The sequence below is a fragment of the Phascolarctos cinereus genome, unplaced genomic scaffold (assembly GCF_003287225.1).
Source record: "Phascolarctos cinereus isolate Bilbo 61053 unplaced genomic scaffold, phaCin_HiC Scaffold_1;HRSCAF=81, whole genome shotgun sequence".
Lineage (NCBI taxonomy): Eukaryota > Metazoa > Chordata > Mammalia > Diprotodontia > Phascolarctidae > Phascolarctos > Phascolarctos cinereus.
This window is the reverse complement of record NW_027555514.1, coordinates 209,455,184-209,473,092: the sequence shown is the minus strand read 5'-3', so window position 1 is coordinate 209,473,092 and position 17,909 is coordinate 209,455,184. Positions and strand designations below refer to the sequence as shown.

Here is a 17,909-nt window from a genome sequence, read left to right as displayed (position 1 = left end):
TTAAGGAGAAAACAGAGGTTGAGCTGGTCAGTGGGGAATATTGACTTAGGCTAGGGGTAAGGATGAGCCCAAGGATGTCCTTGGGCCCAGTAGGATCAATCAGGCAGAAAAATGACTGACCCTTCTTCCCTGTCTCAAACTCACCTGTCATGAAACCCTTCAAGAGGCTGGTACAGAGTTATAAGTAGGATGGCCTGATTAGAGTTTTGTTTCAGGGCATCAAAATTTAATAACCAAAGAAGTTTAAAATAGTAATTTTATAGAATAGAATTTAATAGGATAGAATGTTGGGGTTGAAGTCAGGAAGAAAAGTTCAAATTCCACCTTGGATATTTTGCTACCTCTGTGACCCTGAGCAAGTCACTTAACTTCTCTCTGCCCCAGTTTCAACATCTGTAAAAGGAGAGGGTTGGACCAGATGACCTCTAATGTTCCTTTCAGCACAGTAATTTTACCCCTCATCAATATAGAAACCTAGTTAGCAAAAATAATTACACAAGCCTAACACTCATAATTTTAAATGTAAATGGACTACCGTGCAACAAAATGAAAGAGAGTGACAGAATGGACTAGAAAGCCAAACTCCACAATTTGTTGTATAAAAAAAATTATACACCTAAAAAGTAAAGACATACAAAAATAAAATGAGAGGCTGAAATAACACAATGATGCATTGAATGAATTGAAAAAAGCAGGAGTTGTAATTATGCTATCAGGTGGACCAAAAATAGAAATTGACAACATCAACAGAGAAAAACAAGGAATTACATTATGATTAAATACTAATATTAAATGTATATATACTAAATGTCATAGCATCTAAGTTCATAAAGGAAAAGTTCATTGCATTTCCAAAAGATATAAATAGAAATGCAATAATAGTAGGAGATGTCAATGTGCCTCTGTCAGAGCTGAGCACATCTAACAAAGATAAACAAAACAGAAAAATATAGAATGGGACAAACTGTTAGAAAAGTTATACCTGAAAGGCTTATTGTATATTCTGAACAAGCATTAAGTAAGATAAATATCGCATGACACCTTTACAAAAGCAAGCCATATATTAAGGCAAAATTATAAATATGTGTAATAAAACAAATTCTAAACACATCTTATATAGATCATAACACAACAGAAATAGCAATTCAACTACAAGGAGAAAAAGCAAACACAGACCTAAATACAAAAAATGCAGACCTAACTGGAATCTTAATAACAACTTCCTGAACAATGAGTGAGTCAAAGAACAACTTATAGAAACAATTGGTATAGAGAAAAAAAATGATAATGATGAGTCAATATATCAAAATTTCTGGGATGCTGCTAAAGCAGTCCTCAGAAGAAAAATTGCATTCATGAAAACATGTTAAAAGATTAGGAAAAGAGAGGATTAATGAACTGAATATGCAACTTTAAAAATTAATAAACTAAAAAATAGAGGCAGCTAAATGACACTGTGAATACAAGAGATTAGAGTGAGGAAAACAAATTCAAATTCTTCCTTGGAAACTTTATTAGTTTTGTGGCCCTAGGCAAGTCACTTCTCTCTGCCTCAATTTCTTCATCTATAAAAAGAGTGAGTTGGACCAGATGACCTCCAATATCCCTTCCAGCACAATATCTATGATCCTATAAAGAAGCACAAAATTGAAAATTAGATGAGAAATAAAATGTTTAAAAAGACTAAAGAGCTGATAGACAAGACTAAAATCTGGTTCTTTGAAGAAACTAACAAAAGCACTAAGCCTTTAACCAACCTAATTAAAAAGAAGAGAAAGAAAAATCAAATTAACTAAAAAAATGAACAAGGTGAACAAGTGGAATCACAACTGGTAGAGAAGAAATAAAAAGAATTATTTAGAGCCTATACCGTTATATGACAGCAAAAATGAGAACTCAAAAGAAACAGAGAATTATCTACACACAGTATGAAAAAAACCCTAACAAACTCAGTGTCAAATAGAGATCTCATTAGTTATAACTAATGAGTTATTTTCATAATTCATTTTCAGAAAAGGAAATTGTTCTAGTTGAAAAGGAAATGCCTGGTGGGGAAAAGTATGTGTGTGGGGAATATGTGGTTATAAAAACTCTAAACCCAGACAGGTTCACAAGAGGATTCTATCAGGAAAGCTAGGTGGCACAGAGCACTAGCCGTGGAGTCAGGAGGACCTGAATTCAAATCTGGCTCAGACACATAACACTTACTAGCTGTGCGACTTGAGGCAAGTCACTTAATCAACCCCAATTGCACACACACACACACACACACACACACACACACACACACACACACACACACACATGATTCTATAAAACTTTTAAAAAATAATCAATGCCTCTACTACACAAATTATTCTTAGCCACCGAGAAACCAAAAAACTCTACAAAATTCCTTTTGTGAGGTATAGTCCTAATATGTAAACCAGGGAAAGATAAAACAAATAAAGAGCAGCAGAGACCAATCTCATTAGTAAAGAGTAATTAAAATTTAAAAGATAAAATTCTCATTAAAAGATTACACCAATGTAACCCAAAAAGTTACTCTCTCTAATCAAGTTGGCTTTATACCAGGGATGCAAGGATGATTCAACATTATGGAAATAATTAGCATCATTAATCATATTAAAAAATAGAAACATTAAAGAATAATTAAACAAGAAAACTATCAGATGACAGACTTCCTCCTGCTCCCTTAGATGCCAGTATACCCTCTTCCCTTGGGGTAGTTTCTTAAGGTCATTCCCTCTTTTACCTCCCTGTCCTACACATAACCATTTAATTTGAGAGTCGATTTTGAGTTTCTTGGATGTGTGTGATTAATCATAGCTACATCTGGAAGGAAACACATGGGTCTGGCCTCCTTCCTCCCTACCCAAGTCAACAAAGTAACAAGGCTTTGTCCACTGAACATGTAACAAAATACTGGAGATTTATTCTCCTCTTTGGGTGCCATTGGACAAGATGGATTACTCTTGACTATTCTGAAGACCCTCCCCCTTCCTGGGGACTCACTATCTTCCATGGAAGTTGCATGCCTCTACACAGCTATGTCAGAAAGTGAAAGGGCCCTAGCAAGGGCAACATATTAGCAACCTAGGTGCTAAGAGCCTATTCACAGGGCCTCAGGAACATGGGTTTGTAGTAAGGGCCAAGATAGTATAGAGACAATCAAGGGATGGTGAAGAGAGGCCATATCTACCCTCTGATGGTACACCACATTCTCCGTGATGTCCAGTAGGTTTAGGGGAGAGAATGGAGGACCACAATTAGCTTTGTCTTTGACTCTAGAGTGGGCCCTGAACTATGTATTACCTTTGCAGGAACAGTAGAAATGGCAGCTAGTACTTCCTTTGCTGATCCCAGCTGTGATGATTTTGACCGAAATGTGCCTCGGATCTGTGGGGTGTGTGGGGATCGCGCTACTGGCTTCCACTTCAATGCCATGACTTGTGAAGGCTGCAAGGGCTTCTTCAGGTAAATTACTTAACACAAGCTGTTCGTTAGAGGGGGAGAGTGGTAATGAGCTCTTCTTGATGGTAATCCTCTCATCTTGGCTGCTGTGGAATTGGCTAGGGGGATTGGTAGGGCGATAAGGTCTCCATCACCAAATTCTCCTGGCTTCTTGTTCTTGGGGCTCAATGGCTGACATTTGTGAAGAGTCCCAGAGGTTCCTTCTCTAGGTCTTCCACCTAGATATCCAGCTTTATACGTAACCACTACCACCAATGGCCCAGGCTGTGTGAAGTTGACTGTTTCCTCTCCTGATAAGCATAAACAAACTGAGGGGAGCAGGAAGCTTATCACAGCCTGGGAACTTGATGCTCAAGTTCATCTACCCACGTAACCCAACTTATGGCCATACGACAGTGCCACATAGGGAAGAGTGTCAAACCTTGTGTCAGTAGCTTGCTCCTTGCCATTGAAGAGTCCTGACATGTAGCTAGTAGCTAGGTGACTATGGGCAAGTCATGTAGCTTTTCTGAAGATGTTTCCTCATCTGTAAAATGAGGGGGTTGGACAAGATGACCTCTAGGATTATTTCTAGCTCCAAATCCTATACTTCTAAGCTGTGATACTCAAAAGCTAAAACACCATAACTAGAAAACAATGCAATGCTACAATAGCAACAAGCGATTATTAATCAGTCACTGTATACCAGGCACTTTGCTAGGTACTGGGAATAACACTTGTCATGCCTAACCCACAGGGTTGCTGCGAGGAAAGAGCTTTGTAAAACCTAAAGCATTATGTAAATGTGAGTTACTGTAATCAGGAGTCCCAGTATCCCTTCTGTGCTCATATCCGTCTTTACCCGTCTCCCCTAGGTTCTGCCTATCTCTATGCCTCAGGAATGTCCAGATAATTAGAGAGGCAGATAATCAGATGAGGGCGCTAGACTCACAAGGCCAGGTGGACACATGAGTCCATGGATTCCTTCCAACTCTAAAATTCTATAATTTTCTGTCTGCAGAAGTTTTTGATCAGGGTCAACATCTTTAGCTCTCTCCATAGAAAAGGAGGTAGGAAGAACAGTAAGATAGATCCAGCCAGAGCCAAGAGAATGGGAGTTGAGAGGCAGTAGTTGAGAAGAGAAGAGAGAGAAATTATTGAAGAATTATTGATGTGGTGGTGGCAGAACAGGAAACTAGAAAGCAATATGATTTGGAGCAGATTTTTTGGGAGAAAGGAAGGATCATAGAAATTCGGAATTTGAGAGAAGGCATCTTAGGGACCATGTAGTTCAACTCATCCATGAAAGGAATCCCCACCTTAACATGCCTAATGAATGTTCATTCAGTCTCTGTTTGAAGACCCCCAAGGAAGGGCAGCCCACAAGTCCCCCAGGCAGCTCCGTTGCACTTTGGTAGGAACAGTCTTGTTAGGAAGTTTTTCATGATATCAAGCCTAAGTTTACCTCTTTGCATCTTTCACCTGTTGGTACGGTTTCTGTTCTCTGTGGACAAATAGAAATGTCAAATCCCTCTTCTGCATGACAGCTCTTCAGATACTTGAAGACATGCCCCAGCTTGAGGCTTCTGTTCTTCAGGCTAAACATCCACAGTTCCTTTAACTGGTCCACCAATGACATGGACTTGGTCCTGCATTATCCGGCCTGCCCTTGACTGTACTCTTTCCAGCTTATGAATGTCTTTTTTCAATTGGGGTGCCCAGAAATGAACACACTACTCCAGACAAGTCTTCCAAGGGCAGAGAACAGTAGGACTATCACTTCTCTATTCCTGGAAGCTATATTTCACTTAATACAGCTCAAGATCAAATCAGCTTTTTTGGCTGCTGCATTCTACTGCTGACTCATATTGTACTTGCAGCCCATTAAAATTTCTAGGTCTTTTTCAAAATAACTACTCTCAACACAGTGAATGAATAGAGCACCAGCTCTGGAGTCAGGAGAACCTGAGTTAAAATCTGGCCTCAAGACACTTACTAGCTGTGTGACCCTGGGCAAGTCACTTAACCTAGTTTGCCCTAGTTGCTCATCTGTAAAATGAGCTGGAGAAGGAAATGGCAAACCACTCCAGTATCTTTGCAAGAAAACCCCAAATGGGGTCACAGGGAGTCAGACACACCTGAAACAGCTCAACAATAACAACAGCCACAAACCATACCTTCCCAATCTTATATTTGTGAAACTGATTATTTTGTACAAAAGTGCAAAACTTGGCATTTCTCTCTAGTGAACTTTATCTTCTTAGATTTAACCCAGTGCTCTAGTCTGTCAAGATCTTTTTGCATCCTGACTTTTTTGCATCCCATGAGTTAGCTATGCATCCTGGATTTTTGTCATTTGCACAACTGAGGACTATGCCAATGATGCTTTTATCCAAGTAACTTATTTTAAAAAGCTAAATATCATAAGGTACAGTTCTTTTTTTGGTACAGTTCTTTAAAGTGCTTCTTTGGAAACTTCTTGCCACATTCACATTGAACCAATAATGACTACTCTTTGGGTCCAACAATCCAACCAGTCCTGAATTTATTTAATTGCATTGTCATCCCCATCTCCTCTCCATCTTCTCCACAAAGTGTGGGATACTTGATCAAGACCATTGCTAAATGGTCTAAATAAACACAGCATTTCCCCCTATCTACTAGTTTAGTAATCCTGCCCCCAAAAAGGAAGTGAGATTAGTCTGGCATGACGGATTCTTGACGAGGCCATGGTGATTCTTCTTAATCACTAATTCCCTTTCCACGTATTTGCCAACCAGGAACTGAAGTCAAGCTAACTGATTCTGTTCTGTTTGTGGGCTCTGTTCTCTTCCTCCAAGACACTACTGCCCTCCTCCAATCTTGTGGCACCTCTTTTCATTTTCTATGATCTTTCAGATATCACTGACAGAAGCTCAGCAAGTCCCATCTGTCAGGGTTTTTTGTTTGTTTGTTTTGGTTTGGTTTGGGGGTTTTTTTGTGCATCTTTCAGGAACAGTGAGGTGGCACAGCAGATAGAGCACTAGACTTGGAATCAGGAAGACCTGAATTCAAATCCTGCTTCAGACACTTACTGGCTGTGTTATCAAGCAAGTTGCTTAAATCTCTCTCAGCGCCAGCTTCCTCATCTATAAAACGGGGGACAGGATTATGAAACTAAAATGAAAGAACACGCGTGAAGCTCTTTGAAAATTTTAGAGTACCGTATGAACGTTAACTTTCCTTCTCTTCATCATTATTATCTGATATAGTTCATTTGGGCCAAGTGACTGAATTCATTGAAGGCAATTAACTGCTATTACTTGCATATCTTCCTATAGACTCCTTGATGGTCATTTGTTGTTGTTCTATCATTTACAGTACAAAGATCATTAACATTGGAAGAGAAAACAGGAGCAAAATAAAAATGAAGCAGTTTTGCTTTTTCTCTGTTATTTATCACTGCCCCATTTCCACCACTCCCCCAAGCAAAGATCCTGTGCTTTCTTCGATATTCGTTGTTTCTCCTCCTTCCTTTTTCTCCCAAAACAGCTGTGTGTATATCTACCTACCAATCAATTGATCGATCTGTGTATTTTTTATTTTAATTTTTTCTTTTGTCCTTAACTTCCCTTGCCTGCTCTGCTCACTCTGGGCTTCAGTGCCCTGACATTATTTTTCAGGACTATCATTATCATCTGTTAACTGGTCTTGCTTCCATCTTTTGGTACATTTTCTTTTAAAACCTAAGTTGATTATTGAGTTTCTTACATATCCATATCAAATGCCTTCAGACAAATCCCTTTTATTCCTCCTCATTGGAATTGTTCCTCTTTGTCTTCAGAATTTTATTTTTAAGTATCACTCATCCTTCTTGGGCTGACTTCCCCTGAATCATTTTAGTCCATAGCATCCTAACTATCTTTCCTCTGAACCATTTAAAATCTCCTTTCCTCACATCTAGATTACATGTCACACTGTGCCTGGATTTTCTCCTTTCTGTCAAAACCCTGGAAGTGAATAGTCACTTCTTCCAGGGTTCCCATTATTTCCACCCCAACAAAGGGAGTTTCTCGCTTTTAGTAAGAATCAGATCCAGAACAGAGTTACCCTTGTTTGTTCCTCTGTCTTCTGAAGGATGAAATTACCACTCTAGAAAATTAAGAAGTTGTTGGCATCTCTTCTTTTGGCATAGAAAGATGGAGCCCTCGCAGATATCAGGATAATTGAAGTTGCTTTTTCTGCCTTTGAGCTGGATTTGCAGTGTTAACTAAGCTCCTGATCTATTTTTTCTCTGTTCAGGTGGTCTATAAATCACTTCTGTTCCATCCTTCTTTGACTTCTACCCAAGTACTTTCCTTCATTACTCCGGTTCTTGGATTGCCTCACTTGAGGATACCTTATTAAAATATATTGCTGCCCTTACCCACTCACTGTCCACACTCCACCCCCTTTAACCTAGTTTGTTTCTTTGGAAAGAAGATGAAGTAAACCCATCCAGAGCCATAGTCCAGACATGGGTTTCATCTCACTATATCTAAGTGATACCTGTAAAACCAAATTTGCTTCCTTATGTTAGGACTTCTGTTTCCTCATATTTGTTGTCTAAACTTTGTTTGTTGTCTAAACTTTGGGCATTTATGTACAGACCCATTTGAGGCCATGGCTCCTTTCTGGGATTTTGTCTCCTGTGAACTTCTGGGTGTATTCTTCTTTTCTTTGAAGCTACTTTCTATGATACCTAGCTTGGGGAATTTACATAGACAATCTCCTATACTTTTTAGTTTAAGTATTTTTATTAGCTGTATGAGATACTTGGCAAATTCATTCTTATCAGACTTTGTTTAGGCATAGTCTGTCTTTAACCTGGGATCTGATATCCTTATATTTTAAGCAGAAGTCTAAACACAATTTTTAGACATTATTTTCTTAGCTAGCTGTTCTCTTCCCAAATTAATTTATCTTTTCTGCATTGCCTTGCCTTCTTCAGTGAGTAACAATGAGGAAAACGCCACAGTAGGAGTCTTCAGTTTCTTGCCTAATACTTCGTAATCATTGACAAGTGCTTTTTAGGTTACTCACGACAGTATCCTTTGCACATTATTGCCATCCATTTTGATGCCTTGATAATTCTTTGTTATATGTTGCTTATGTGGCCCAAGAAGACAACTGACAACTTTGTTATTGATATCAGATCAACAAATAGCTGGATTCAGGAGGACCTGAGTTCAAATCCAGCCTCAGAAACATAACACTTACTAGCTGTGTGGCCCTGGGCAAGTCACTTAACCCCATTGCCTAACCAAATTAAAAAAACAAAAAACAAATAGCTGCCTCACTATCCCTAAACAGAGAATCATTAACTACTACTCCTCTTCTTTTCTTTCCCTGACCCTTACTAGATGGATTCTCATCTGATACCTCTGGTGGCTCAATTATATGATTCTTTGAAGGACACACAGCTTTATCCCCCTCAGCTAGGTGGCACAGTGGATATAGTGCTAGACCTGGAGTCAGAAAGATCTGAGTTCAAATCTGCCCTTACACACTGTATGACCCTGGGCAAGTTTGCTTTGGTTTCCTTAATTGTAAAATGTGGATAACAGCACCTCCCTCACGGGGTTGTTGTGAAAATCAAATGAAATAATATTTGTGAAGTGCTTAGGGCAGTGCCTGGCATATATTAGGTGCTTAATAAATGCTTGTTTGCCTTCCGTCTTCAAAGGATCCAGATCCTTCCTCTTCAGGAAGAACCTCAAGTCTTTTGTGTGTTTTTAAAGGTCTAATTGTTACAGATGTCATTTTTCTTTCCTTTCTTCTCTATGTAAAACTCTTCCTCTATTCTTCAACCTTTAACAAGGGTCAAATCTTCCCTTCTCAACATCAGTTCCCTTTTTCACCTTTGAAGCCTTATTTCTGTATTTTTAAAAATTTATTTTATAGGAATGTAATTAGTTTAACTTTATTGAGACTCTTATGCTGACTCTTTTGCATTTACCTTTTTATGCTTGAGTATTGTGTGTGAATGTCAGATTTCCTATTCAGCTCTGGTCTTTTCATCAAGAATGTTTGAAAGTCCTCTATTTCATTAAGTATCCATTTTTCTCCCTGAAGGATTGTACTTAGTTTTGCTGGGTAGGTTACTCTTGGTTGTAATCCTAGCTCCCTTGCCTTCCAGAATATCATATTCCAAACCCTCTGTTCTTTAATATGGAAGCCGCTAAATTTTATATAATCTTGACTGTGGCTCCACAGTGTTTAAATTATTCCTTTCTGGCTGCTTGAAGGATTTTCTCTTTGACCTGGGAACACTGTAATTTGGCTATCATATTCCTGGGAGATTTAATTTTAGGATCTCTTTCGGGAGGCAATTGGTGGATTCTTTTAATTTCTATTTACCCTCAGGATCTAAGATATTGGGACAGTTTTCCTTCATAATTTCTTGAAATATGATGTCTAGGCTCTTCCTTTGACCGTGGCTTTCAGATAGTCTGATAATTATCTCTCCTAGATGTATTTTCCAGGTCAATTGCTTTTCCAATAAGATAGTTCACATTTTCTTCTATTTTTTCATTATTTTGACTTTCTTTTATTGTTTTTTGATGTCTCATAGATTCATTAGCTTCTGCTTGCCCAACTCTAATTTTTAAGGAATTATTTTCTTCAGTGAGATTTTATGCCTCTTTTTTTTTTGGCCGATTCTGTTTTGTTTTGTTTTTCTGAGGCAATTGGGGTTAAGTAACTTGCCCAGGGTCACACAGCCAGTAGGCAATTCTGTCTTTTAAGGAGCTCTTTTCTTCAGTGCATTTTTGTACCTCCTTTTCCATTTGGCCTATTTGGCTTTCTTTTTCTCAGTGAATAGTTGTGTCTCTTTTACCAAACTATTGACTTTTTTTTTTTGGATAATTTTCTTGCACCACTCCCATTTCTTTCCCTAAATTTTCCTCTACCATATTATCTCTTTCTTTAATTCTTCCAAGAATTCTTGTTGGGCATGGGTTCAATTATTATTTTTCTTTGAGGATTTTGTGTGTAGCTGTTTTCACATTGTTATCTTCTTCTGAGTTCATATCTTGGTCTTCCCTGCCACCATACTAGCCTTTTATGGTCAATTTTTTGGGTGGTTGTTGTTTGCTTATTCCTCCAGTCTATTTCTTGACTTTGAACTTTATGTTAAAGTTGGGCTCCACTCACCTCAGGGTAGGGAGGTATTGTGCCCAGCTTCAGGCTTTTTTGTGCTGCTGTTTTCAGAGCTAGTTATGAGGGTTTACAGTTTTTGGTGCTTCTGAGGTGGTATGAACCTGGGAGAGGTATGGTCTCCTGCTCTGTGTTCTGGTCTTTACCCAGGAAGGACCCCTGGTTCCCTGAAGCCATAAGCTCTAGCTCTCTCTTTGCCTTCGAACTGCAACCAGGGCTCCTACTCCCTTGTGACCAACCCCCATTGCTCCTCTCAGCCCTGGAACTATAATCCAGAGCTGCATATGGGCAATAGAGTTGCCAATCAGTGCTAGCAAAGGGTTCCCTATAATCTCTTTCTGACCAGTTGTCTGACCTCCTTACTGTCTCTGGGCTAAGAGCTGCCGAAGCTGCTGCCATGGACAGATTTCCACCTTGGTGTCACAAACTTTTCCTGCTGATTTCTTAAGTTTTCTTTGGTCAGAAATGTCTTACTCTGACCTTTTGTTGGCTCTGCCACTCCAAAATCTGATTTGAGGCATTATTTTAAAGTTGTTTGAAGAGAAGTGTTGAGAAAGTTCAGCTGGATTACCTCTAATCCTCCATCTTCTTCCGTATCCTTTAGGAATGCTTTCTTATCCCTAACAACCTGGAATGAGGAGAAATTTACTCTTCCAGGAGGGAGATCAGTTTATACTTTGAAGACAGTTAATAGTCACTTGGCTACGGAAGAATAGAAATATCACACACTGTATATTTTTCCCTGCTCTCTCCAATGACTGAGATTTTCATTGTAGTTTTTTTTTAACTACTTGTAGATATTTATACCTCAACCTAAGCACCTGGTTAAAACTTTCGCCTCTTAATAACTTGGCAGTCCCGCTCAACTTCCTTCCCTTAGTCTCAGCCACATCATCACACTCACTCCCTTTCAACCTTGCACCCATCTTTTGCTGTTTCACCAATTTGCCCCACCCACTAATTTGTTTTATCCAATTGTTCCACTTACCTTTTCTTACTTACCGTAAGTGCCTTGCCTTGCCAGCTACCTTTTGCTTTTCTTTCTTGAGCTATCCTATGCAGGTTCTGCTCCATAATCTGTCTTAATATCTTTATGTCCTTATTTATTCTTAATCCTACTCTCTCTTTCAACCAGGAAGTAGAATCTGGTCCAATATTTTGACCTGGAGATTGTTCTTCATGAAATTTTGTTCAATTTCTCTAAATTTCTCCTCCCCAAATTCCTTCTCTGACATATTTCGCTAGTTCAAATCCCTCTAAGTCACCTACACAATTTTCTTTTCCTTCCTATTTGTCTAAAGTCATTTCCTCTTCTCCTACCCTCCTTCCACAACCTTCTCCCATAAAAGCTTCAAGTAGAGGCCCAAAAGGAGCTAATACAATAATCAGAACTCATGATAGGCAAAATCAGTGCCAGGAATTTTGATATTAAGAAAAGGATAAGTAAAGTCCAGAGAGGAGATGCTCATATCATATTGGTACCACTCTGAATCTAAGGGCTTCGTGTGGTAACGTTTTGGCCTTGACAACGGAGTGAGTCAGACTCAATTGCCCTTATGTTGGGCTTTATGTGAGACTTCCTCCCATCCTTGGGATTCTCCTGAGTTCTCTAGAAATGTGGGAGTCTGACTCACCCTAGCCTCTGCTTCAGAAACCAGTAAGCCCAGAGTTTCATTCCCTTGAGCAATTGCCAGGCAGCAGGGTTTCTGTGGGAGTTAATTGTCTGTTTGGCCTGGCGCAGGTCTCCTTCTTTTCCCATTAGCGTGCTCCCCAGCTTGGGGAACCAGACCAGCAACACCAGCAGCTCCAGATTTCTGCATCTATCATTCCTCCCACCTGGTAGACTTTACTTCCTGGAACATAGGCCCTGTTGAAGCATGGGTCAGGTTTCCTGGGCGGCACCTCGGCCCTTTCCTGCCAGGGCTTGGTGGTAGAGCTGTTGCCTCTTGAACTCTGACAGGATAGGATTCTAGTGTGTAAGGTCCCACCTCCTATTATAGAGACCAGGGTTCTAGTACTAGCTCTGCTATTAAGTAGATGCATCACTACCAAGTCACTTAATCTCTCTAAGCCTCAATTTCCTCTTTTAGCAAATACAGACAATGATGCCTGCTGTATTTACCTAACAGGGCTGTGAAGGTTAAATGAGAACGTATCTCTGAAAGTATTCTGAAAGTCTCTAAAGCATGACTGAAATTTCAAATTTCATATAGCAGCTGGCTCTAAGGAAGCCCTAAACAAGAAGTCTATGTTGAAGTGCATGGAACTGACCAAGAAACATTTCCATCTACTCTCCCAAACTGTCATCTACAGGGTCCCTAAAGCCCATTTCCAAACTGACCTAACTGGTCAGGTCACTCCCCCCAGAACAACTTTTGTTTTCCTTGCTGCCATAGGGTTTGGTTCTGGGATACGAGGATCAAGCTCCGGGGATCTTGGAAATATTGGGAGCCTATCCTTTAAGGAAACAGTACTGACACATGGAAACTCATGGTTGGTACCCAGAGACTGGAATCATAGGATCATTCTGTCAATCAACATTTATTAAGCACTTACTAAATGCCAAGCACTATGCTGAGTGCTAGGGATACAAGAAAGGCCAAAATGGGCTCCCTGCCCTCCTTTTATAGGGAGACAACATGAAAAAAAGCTATGTGCATGTAAGACATATATAGTGTAAATGGGAGGTAATTTCAGAGGGAGGGCAATGGCAGCAACTACGAATAATTAATCTCTTGCAAAAGGTATGATTTGAGCTGACTCTTGAAGGAGACCAAGAAAGCTCAGAGGTGAGGCAGGAGAAAATTCCAGTCATGGGGCATGGCCAATGAAAAAGAACAAATTTTGAGAGATGGAGTGTTGTGCTCCATCTATAGGGTCCTTGAAGCCTGCTTTCAAATGAGCTTAACTGGTCAGTTCATTCCCTGAAAATACAGTAAGGAAACCAGGGTCACTGAATCATGGAGAATGTGGAAAGAAGTAGAAAGTCTGGAAAGTTAGGAAGGAGCTAGGTTGTGAAGGGCTTTAAATGACAAACAGAACCTTTTATATTTGATCCTGGAGGGAATATGGAGCCACTGGAGTTTATTGAGGGGGAGGAGTAGAGAAGGTACATTGGAGTGAAGGGAGATGAGTGTGTGATGCCATCAGACTTGCCCATTAGCAAGATTGCTTTGGCAGTTGAAAGGAGGAGTGGAGAGACGCTTGAGGCAGAGACCAACCATGAAGCTGTTGCGATAAGGACCTACACAAGGTGGGGTCTTTGACAGTAGAGAGGAGGGTATATCCTATGAGAAAGGCTATAGCTCAGGGCCTGGTAGATGATAATTCCATTTGGCTGTGTAAGTTGGATGTAGCTTTTAAGTGACTTAAAAGAAAATGAGCCAAAAATATTTCTTACGTCCATGGCAGACACAGTCAATTCACAATGATCATAGTCTGATCTAAAGCTTGATGCTAGGACATTTCAGTTTCCAATATCCCAAAGAAATAATATCACATGACTGTGTGTGTGTGTGTGTGTGTGTGTGTGTGTGTGTGTGTGTGTGTTTAAACCAGAAGTTCCACAACTGGTTCCATTCTATTTTCCCTGTGCGTACCATTTTTTTTTATTGCTCCCTTCTTTCATGGGCTCAATGGAAAACCAAGTATCTGCCCATAACAGACATTTAAAGAAATTATGGAATTGCTTACCCATTATCCCAATAAACAAGTTCAGCCCAGTCCAAGCTCTAGGAAGGACAATAAGCAGAGCTGTCTCTGCTTTGCTTTTTTTGATGTCCAAGACCAGAATATCATGTAGTCGGTGAATTTATATGGAACTGAACTGAGGGTTCTGTTCAGGCTAGAAACAAACTAGATCTCTGGGTCCTCTGCGTAGTGGATGACAGATGAATCTGTGGATGTTGGATGGCATTGCCCAAGGCCCAGCTATAAAGGAAGAAAGTAGAGGGTTGAGGATGGAGATTTACAATAAATAGGAAGTTGTCATGAGGTATGTCCTCTCATGCATGAGCCTTGGAAGGAAAGATTGAAATGGTATTGAAGCATCTTTTTATTGAACTATGTTATGGAAATGCTTGTTTTATTCCATAAATTAAAAATAGAATTTAAAAAATTTTAAGAGTCAGTAGTGAGAGTACTGAAAGCTATGCAAATGTTAAGAGTAATCAGATAGAGAAATGGCTTGGTCTTGTCAGTAAAGAAGTCCCCAGTGACCTTAGTAATTATGGGTTTTGTGGAATAGGGGGTGGGTGGGAGGGGGAAGACTGGAGAGGAGCCAAGGACATACTGGCTCTTGGTCAGAGTTGAGGGAGGCGAAGTGGGAGTGGCAGAAGTCAGCTTGGTGGTCAGTGTTCCTCCATAATTGCTCAACAACCATGAGTGCAGGAGCAGAGAAGTCAGTTTTTGTGGATGAGCCACTGGTGACGATTGGAAGCTTCATGATAAAGGCAAACAAGGTGCCAAAATGGGGGAATGTTGAAGGTATCAGCAGTGAAGACCTCAAAAATAACTGAAAGGAGAAAAAGGAAAGAGGTCATTTGTTCTCCACTTAATGATTCCTTTAGAACCTAAGTGTATGAACCAAGAGTAATTTTCATAGCTGCAATACAAAAATACAAAGATACATTTCCATCTTGCCTTTAACACTTATTATACTATAACACTTATTATACTATAACACTTATACTATAACACTTATTATACTATAACACTTATTATACTATAACACTTATTGCTGGACCTCAGTTTCCCCATCTGTAAAATGAAAGCTTCAGACTAGATGCCCTCTGAGGTTTGTTCTAGCTCTGGACCTAAGATTCTATCACCTTTCATACCCCTGACTTTCTTCATCATCTACGCAAGAAGTATAGGCCTAGCAAAAAAAGTCAAAGGTTTCCCCCTACTTCTAAGGGATCCAAGCTAGATAGCTTGCTGCTTATTGTCTGTATGTCTTGGTTTCCTGTTGGCTTCTTGGTCTTGGAAAGCCATTTCCAAATAACATTTGGTTCATGCAACTGGGTTTAATTTGGACCTCTTTTTTTTTAACAGGCTGCTCTGTTTGTGCTGGATATGTAATAATTTTACGATGCCAACCTCTTAGTTCTCCTGGTAGGAGAATTGTGCACCTGTGTTTAGGACAGGGCTTCTGTAATGTTTGTGGGGGGGGGGGTGGTAGACCCTAATGACAGTCTGGTTGAGCCTACTGACCCCTTCTTAGGGTAATGTTTTGTAAATAACTACAATAAATTATAGATTCCAATTAGAGATTAGTTAAAATGAAGAAATAATTTTTCCCCATCCAAGTTCCTGGAACTCCCCTTGATCCCCCAAAATCTATCCAAGGACTCCAGGGAAGGGGGAAGAGAATAAGCATTTATATAGTGCCTACTATGTGCCAGGCACTGTGCTAAGTACTTTGTATCTCATTTGATCCTCACACAACCCTGGAAGACAGGTGTTATTATTATCCCCATTTTACAGTTGAGGAAACAGGCAAATAGAGGTTAAGTGACTTGTCCAGGGTCACACATAATAAGTGTCTGAGACTAGATTTGAACTCAGGTCTTCCTGACTGTAGGCCCAGTGCTATATCCACTGCTCTGACCTTAACCCCAGGTAAGAACCTTGGTTAAGAAGAGGGAGGAATGTCACAGGATCATAGCTTTAGAACTAAAAGGGACCTCAGAAGCTGTTGAGTCTATCCTCATTTTATGGATAAAGAAACTGAGACCCAGGGAGTTTAAGTGACAGTCTTTCCCATTCCCTCTCCATTGTGGAAATGCTCAGTCTAACATCCATGCAACTTGGATGGCATTTCCTGGCCAGGCCAAAAAGACTTCTCAAAGCAGTCGAGGAAGGCCATAGGCATGAAATGCCAAGGAAGTAGCTAGGATAGGAATCAGTAAGTTAGTTGTTGGTAAATGACTAAAAGAGAGAGCAGGTTAACAAAGCCATTTCTGAATTGTCCTCAGCAGTAGATGTCTGAATTTCAGCTGATTGTGGGTAGTGCCCTACTTCTGGGAGATTGACTGTAGATTTGGACATCAGCATCACCATGTATCTGGACAATAACATCCCTGCCCTTAGGACACAAAGTCTAGTTAAAGAGATATTTGTTTCCCCTGGAATCCCGTGGTGCCTCCACTCACAAGCCTGTTTAACCTCAGATATCAATCAGATAAACTAAGTCTTTCAAATGAGGGAATCAGATAATGGAATATGCTGTAATACGCTTCAAACTAAGTACTGGAATTTCTCTAAAATCTAAAACTGCATTGTCGACAAAGCCCACATGATGAATATTTGATCCTAGATCTAAAATATATGGAGTATACTTATGCTACAAAAGATCACTTATACAGATATTAAGGCCCTTAAGGCTATCGACATATTCCTTTAAGTCCTGGCCCACAGAAACCTATTGGATCTTCATGTCTCAGTTTCATGTTTTGGTCAGTAGGTCTTTGGCAGGAGAAGCAGGCAGTGTCCTCTCTAACCCCTGGCTTTCTAGAAATTCCATTTATATTTAGCCTAGGACTGCCCTCCACCCCCATCCAGCTACTTCCCAGCTGGGCTTATAATTGCAGACCATTCAGAGAATTACAGGTCCCAGTTCTGAGTGGGCAGAAGAAAAAACAGTTTCTTATGGAAACTGACAGCTATGCTTTCTTCGAACCAGACTGGCTTACAGACATTTAGTGTTTGTTAAGTAGGAAAGTTGGGTGGACATGGAATGGGCATGGGCAAGAAATTCAAGGTGGGCAGACTCGTGGCCCTGAGGGAGCGGGAGCCATTCTTTTGGGAGTTATCTTGGGGATGATAAGGACTGATTGGAAACTCAGAGCTGGGTCAATTGTAGTTGAAAGGAAGGAAGGATTTAAGCTCAGGGCTGCTAGAGTTAGTTTCCCTGTTCACTACCATTGGCTGGGCCCTAAATACAGTTGTTGTTTTTGTTTTACTTCGTTTTGTTTTGTTTTGTTTTTTCCTAGCATCTGGAAGTCCTGCACTGTGGGCAGAAGTGGCTTTGATTGTGTGATTTTTTTTCAGACCACTCTCCATCATTCCCTGCTTCCTTAGCCAAGTAGGCTAGGATATTGCCCAGGCTATGATGCACCTTCCTCCTCCACCCATCCACTTCCAAAATTGTTGTGTCTTCCTATTCTCCCTCTTCTCCAGCTTAGCAAAACAGAGCCTACAATCACTGTAACACAAGCTAGGCTTTTCAGTAGAGTCTTCTCTCATTTTCTGATGAGAAACACCCTGGGCTCATCACTGCA

General features: G+C 40.1%; 1 protein-coding gene across 1 annotated transcript in view; it reads left to right on the top strand.

The window, feature by feature from the left end:
• Nucleotides 1-17,909, top strand: part of VDR (vitamin D receptor) — an 89,812-nt gene that overhangs the window by 29,227 nt on the left and 42,676 nt on the right. Inside the window, 1 exon segment of the mRNA XM_020977191.2 lies at nt 3,324-3,477. Within this exon segment, the coding sequence (XP_020832850.1) occupies nt 3,335-3,477 (143 nt within the window). The 5' untranslated portion in view covers nt 3,324-3,334.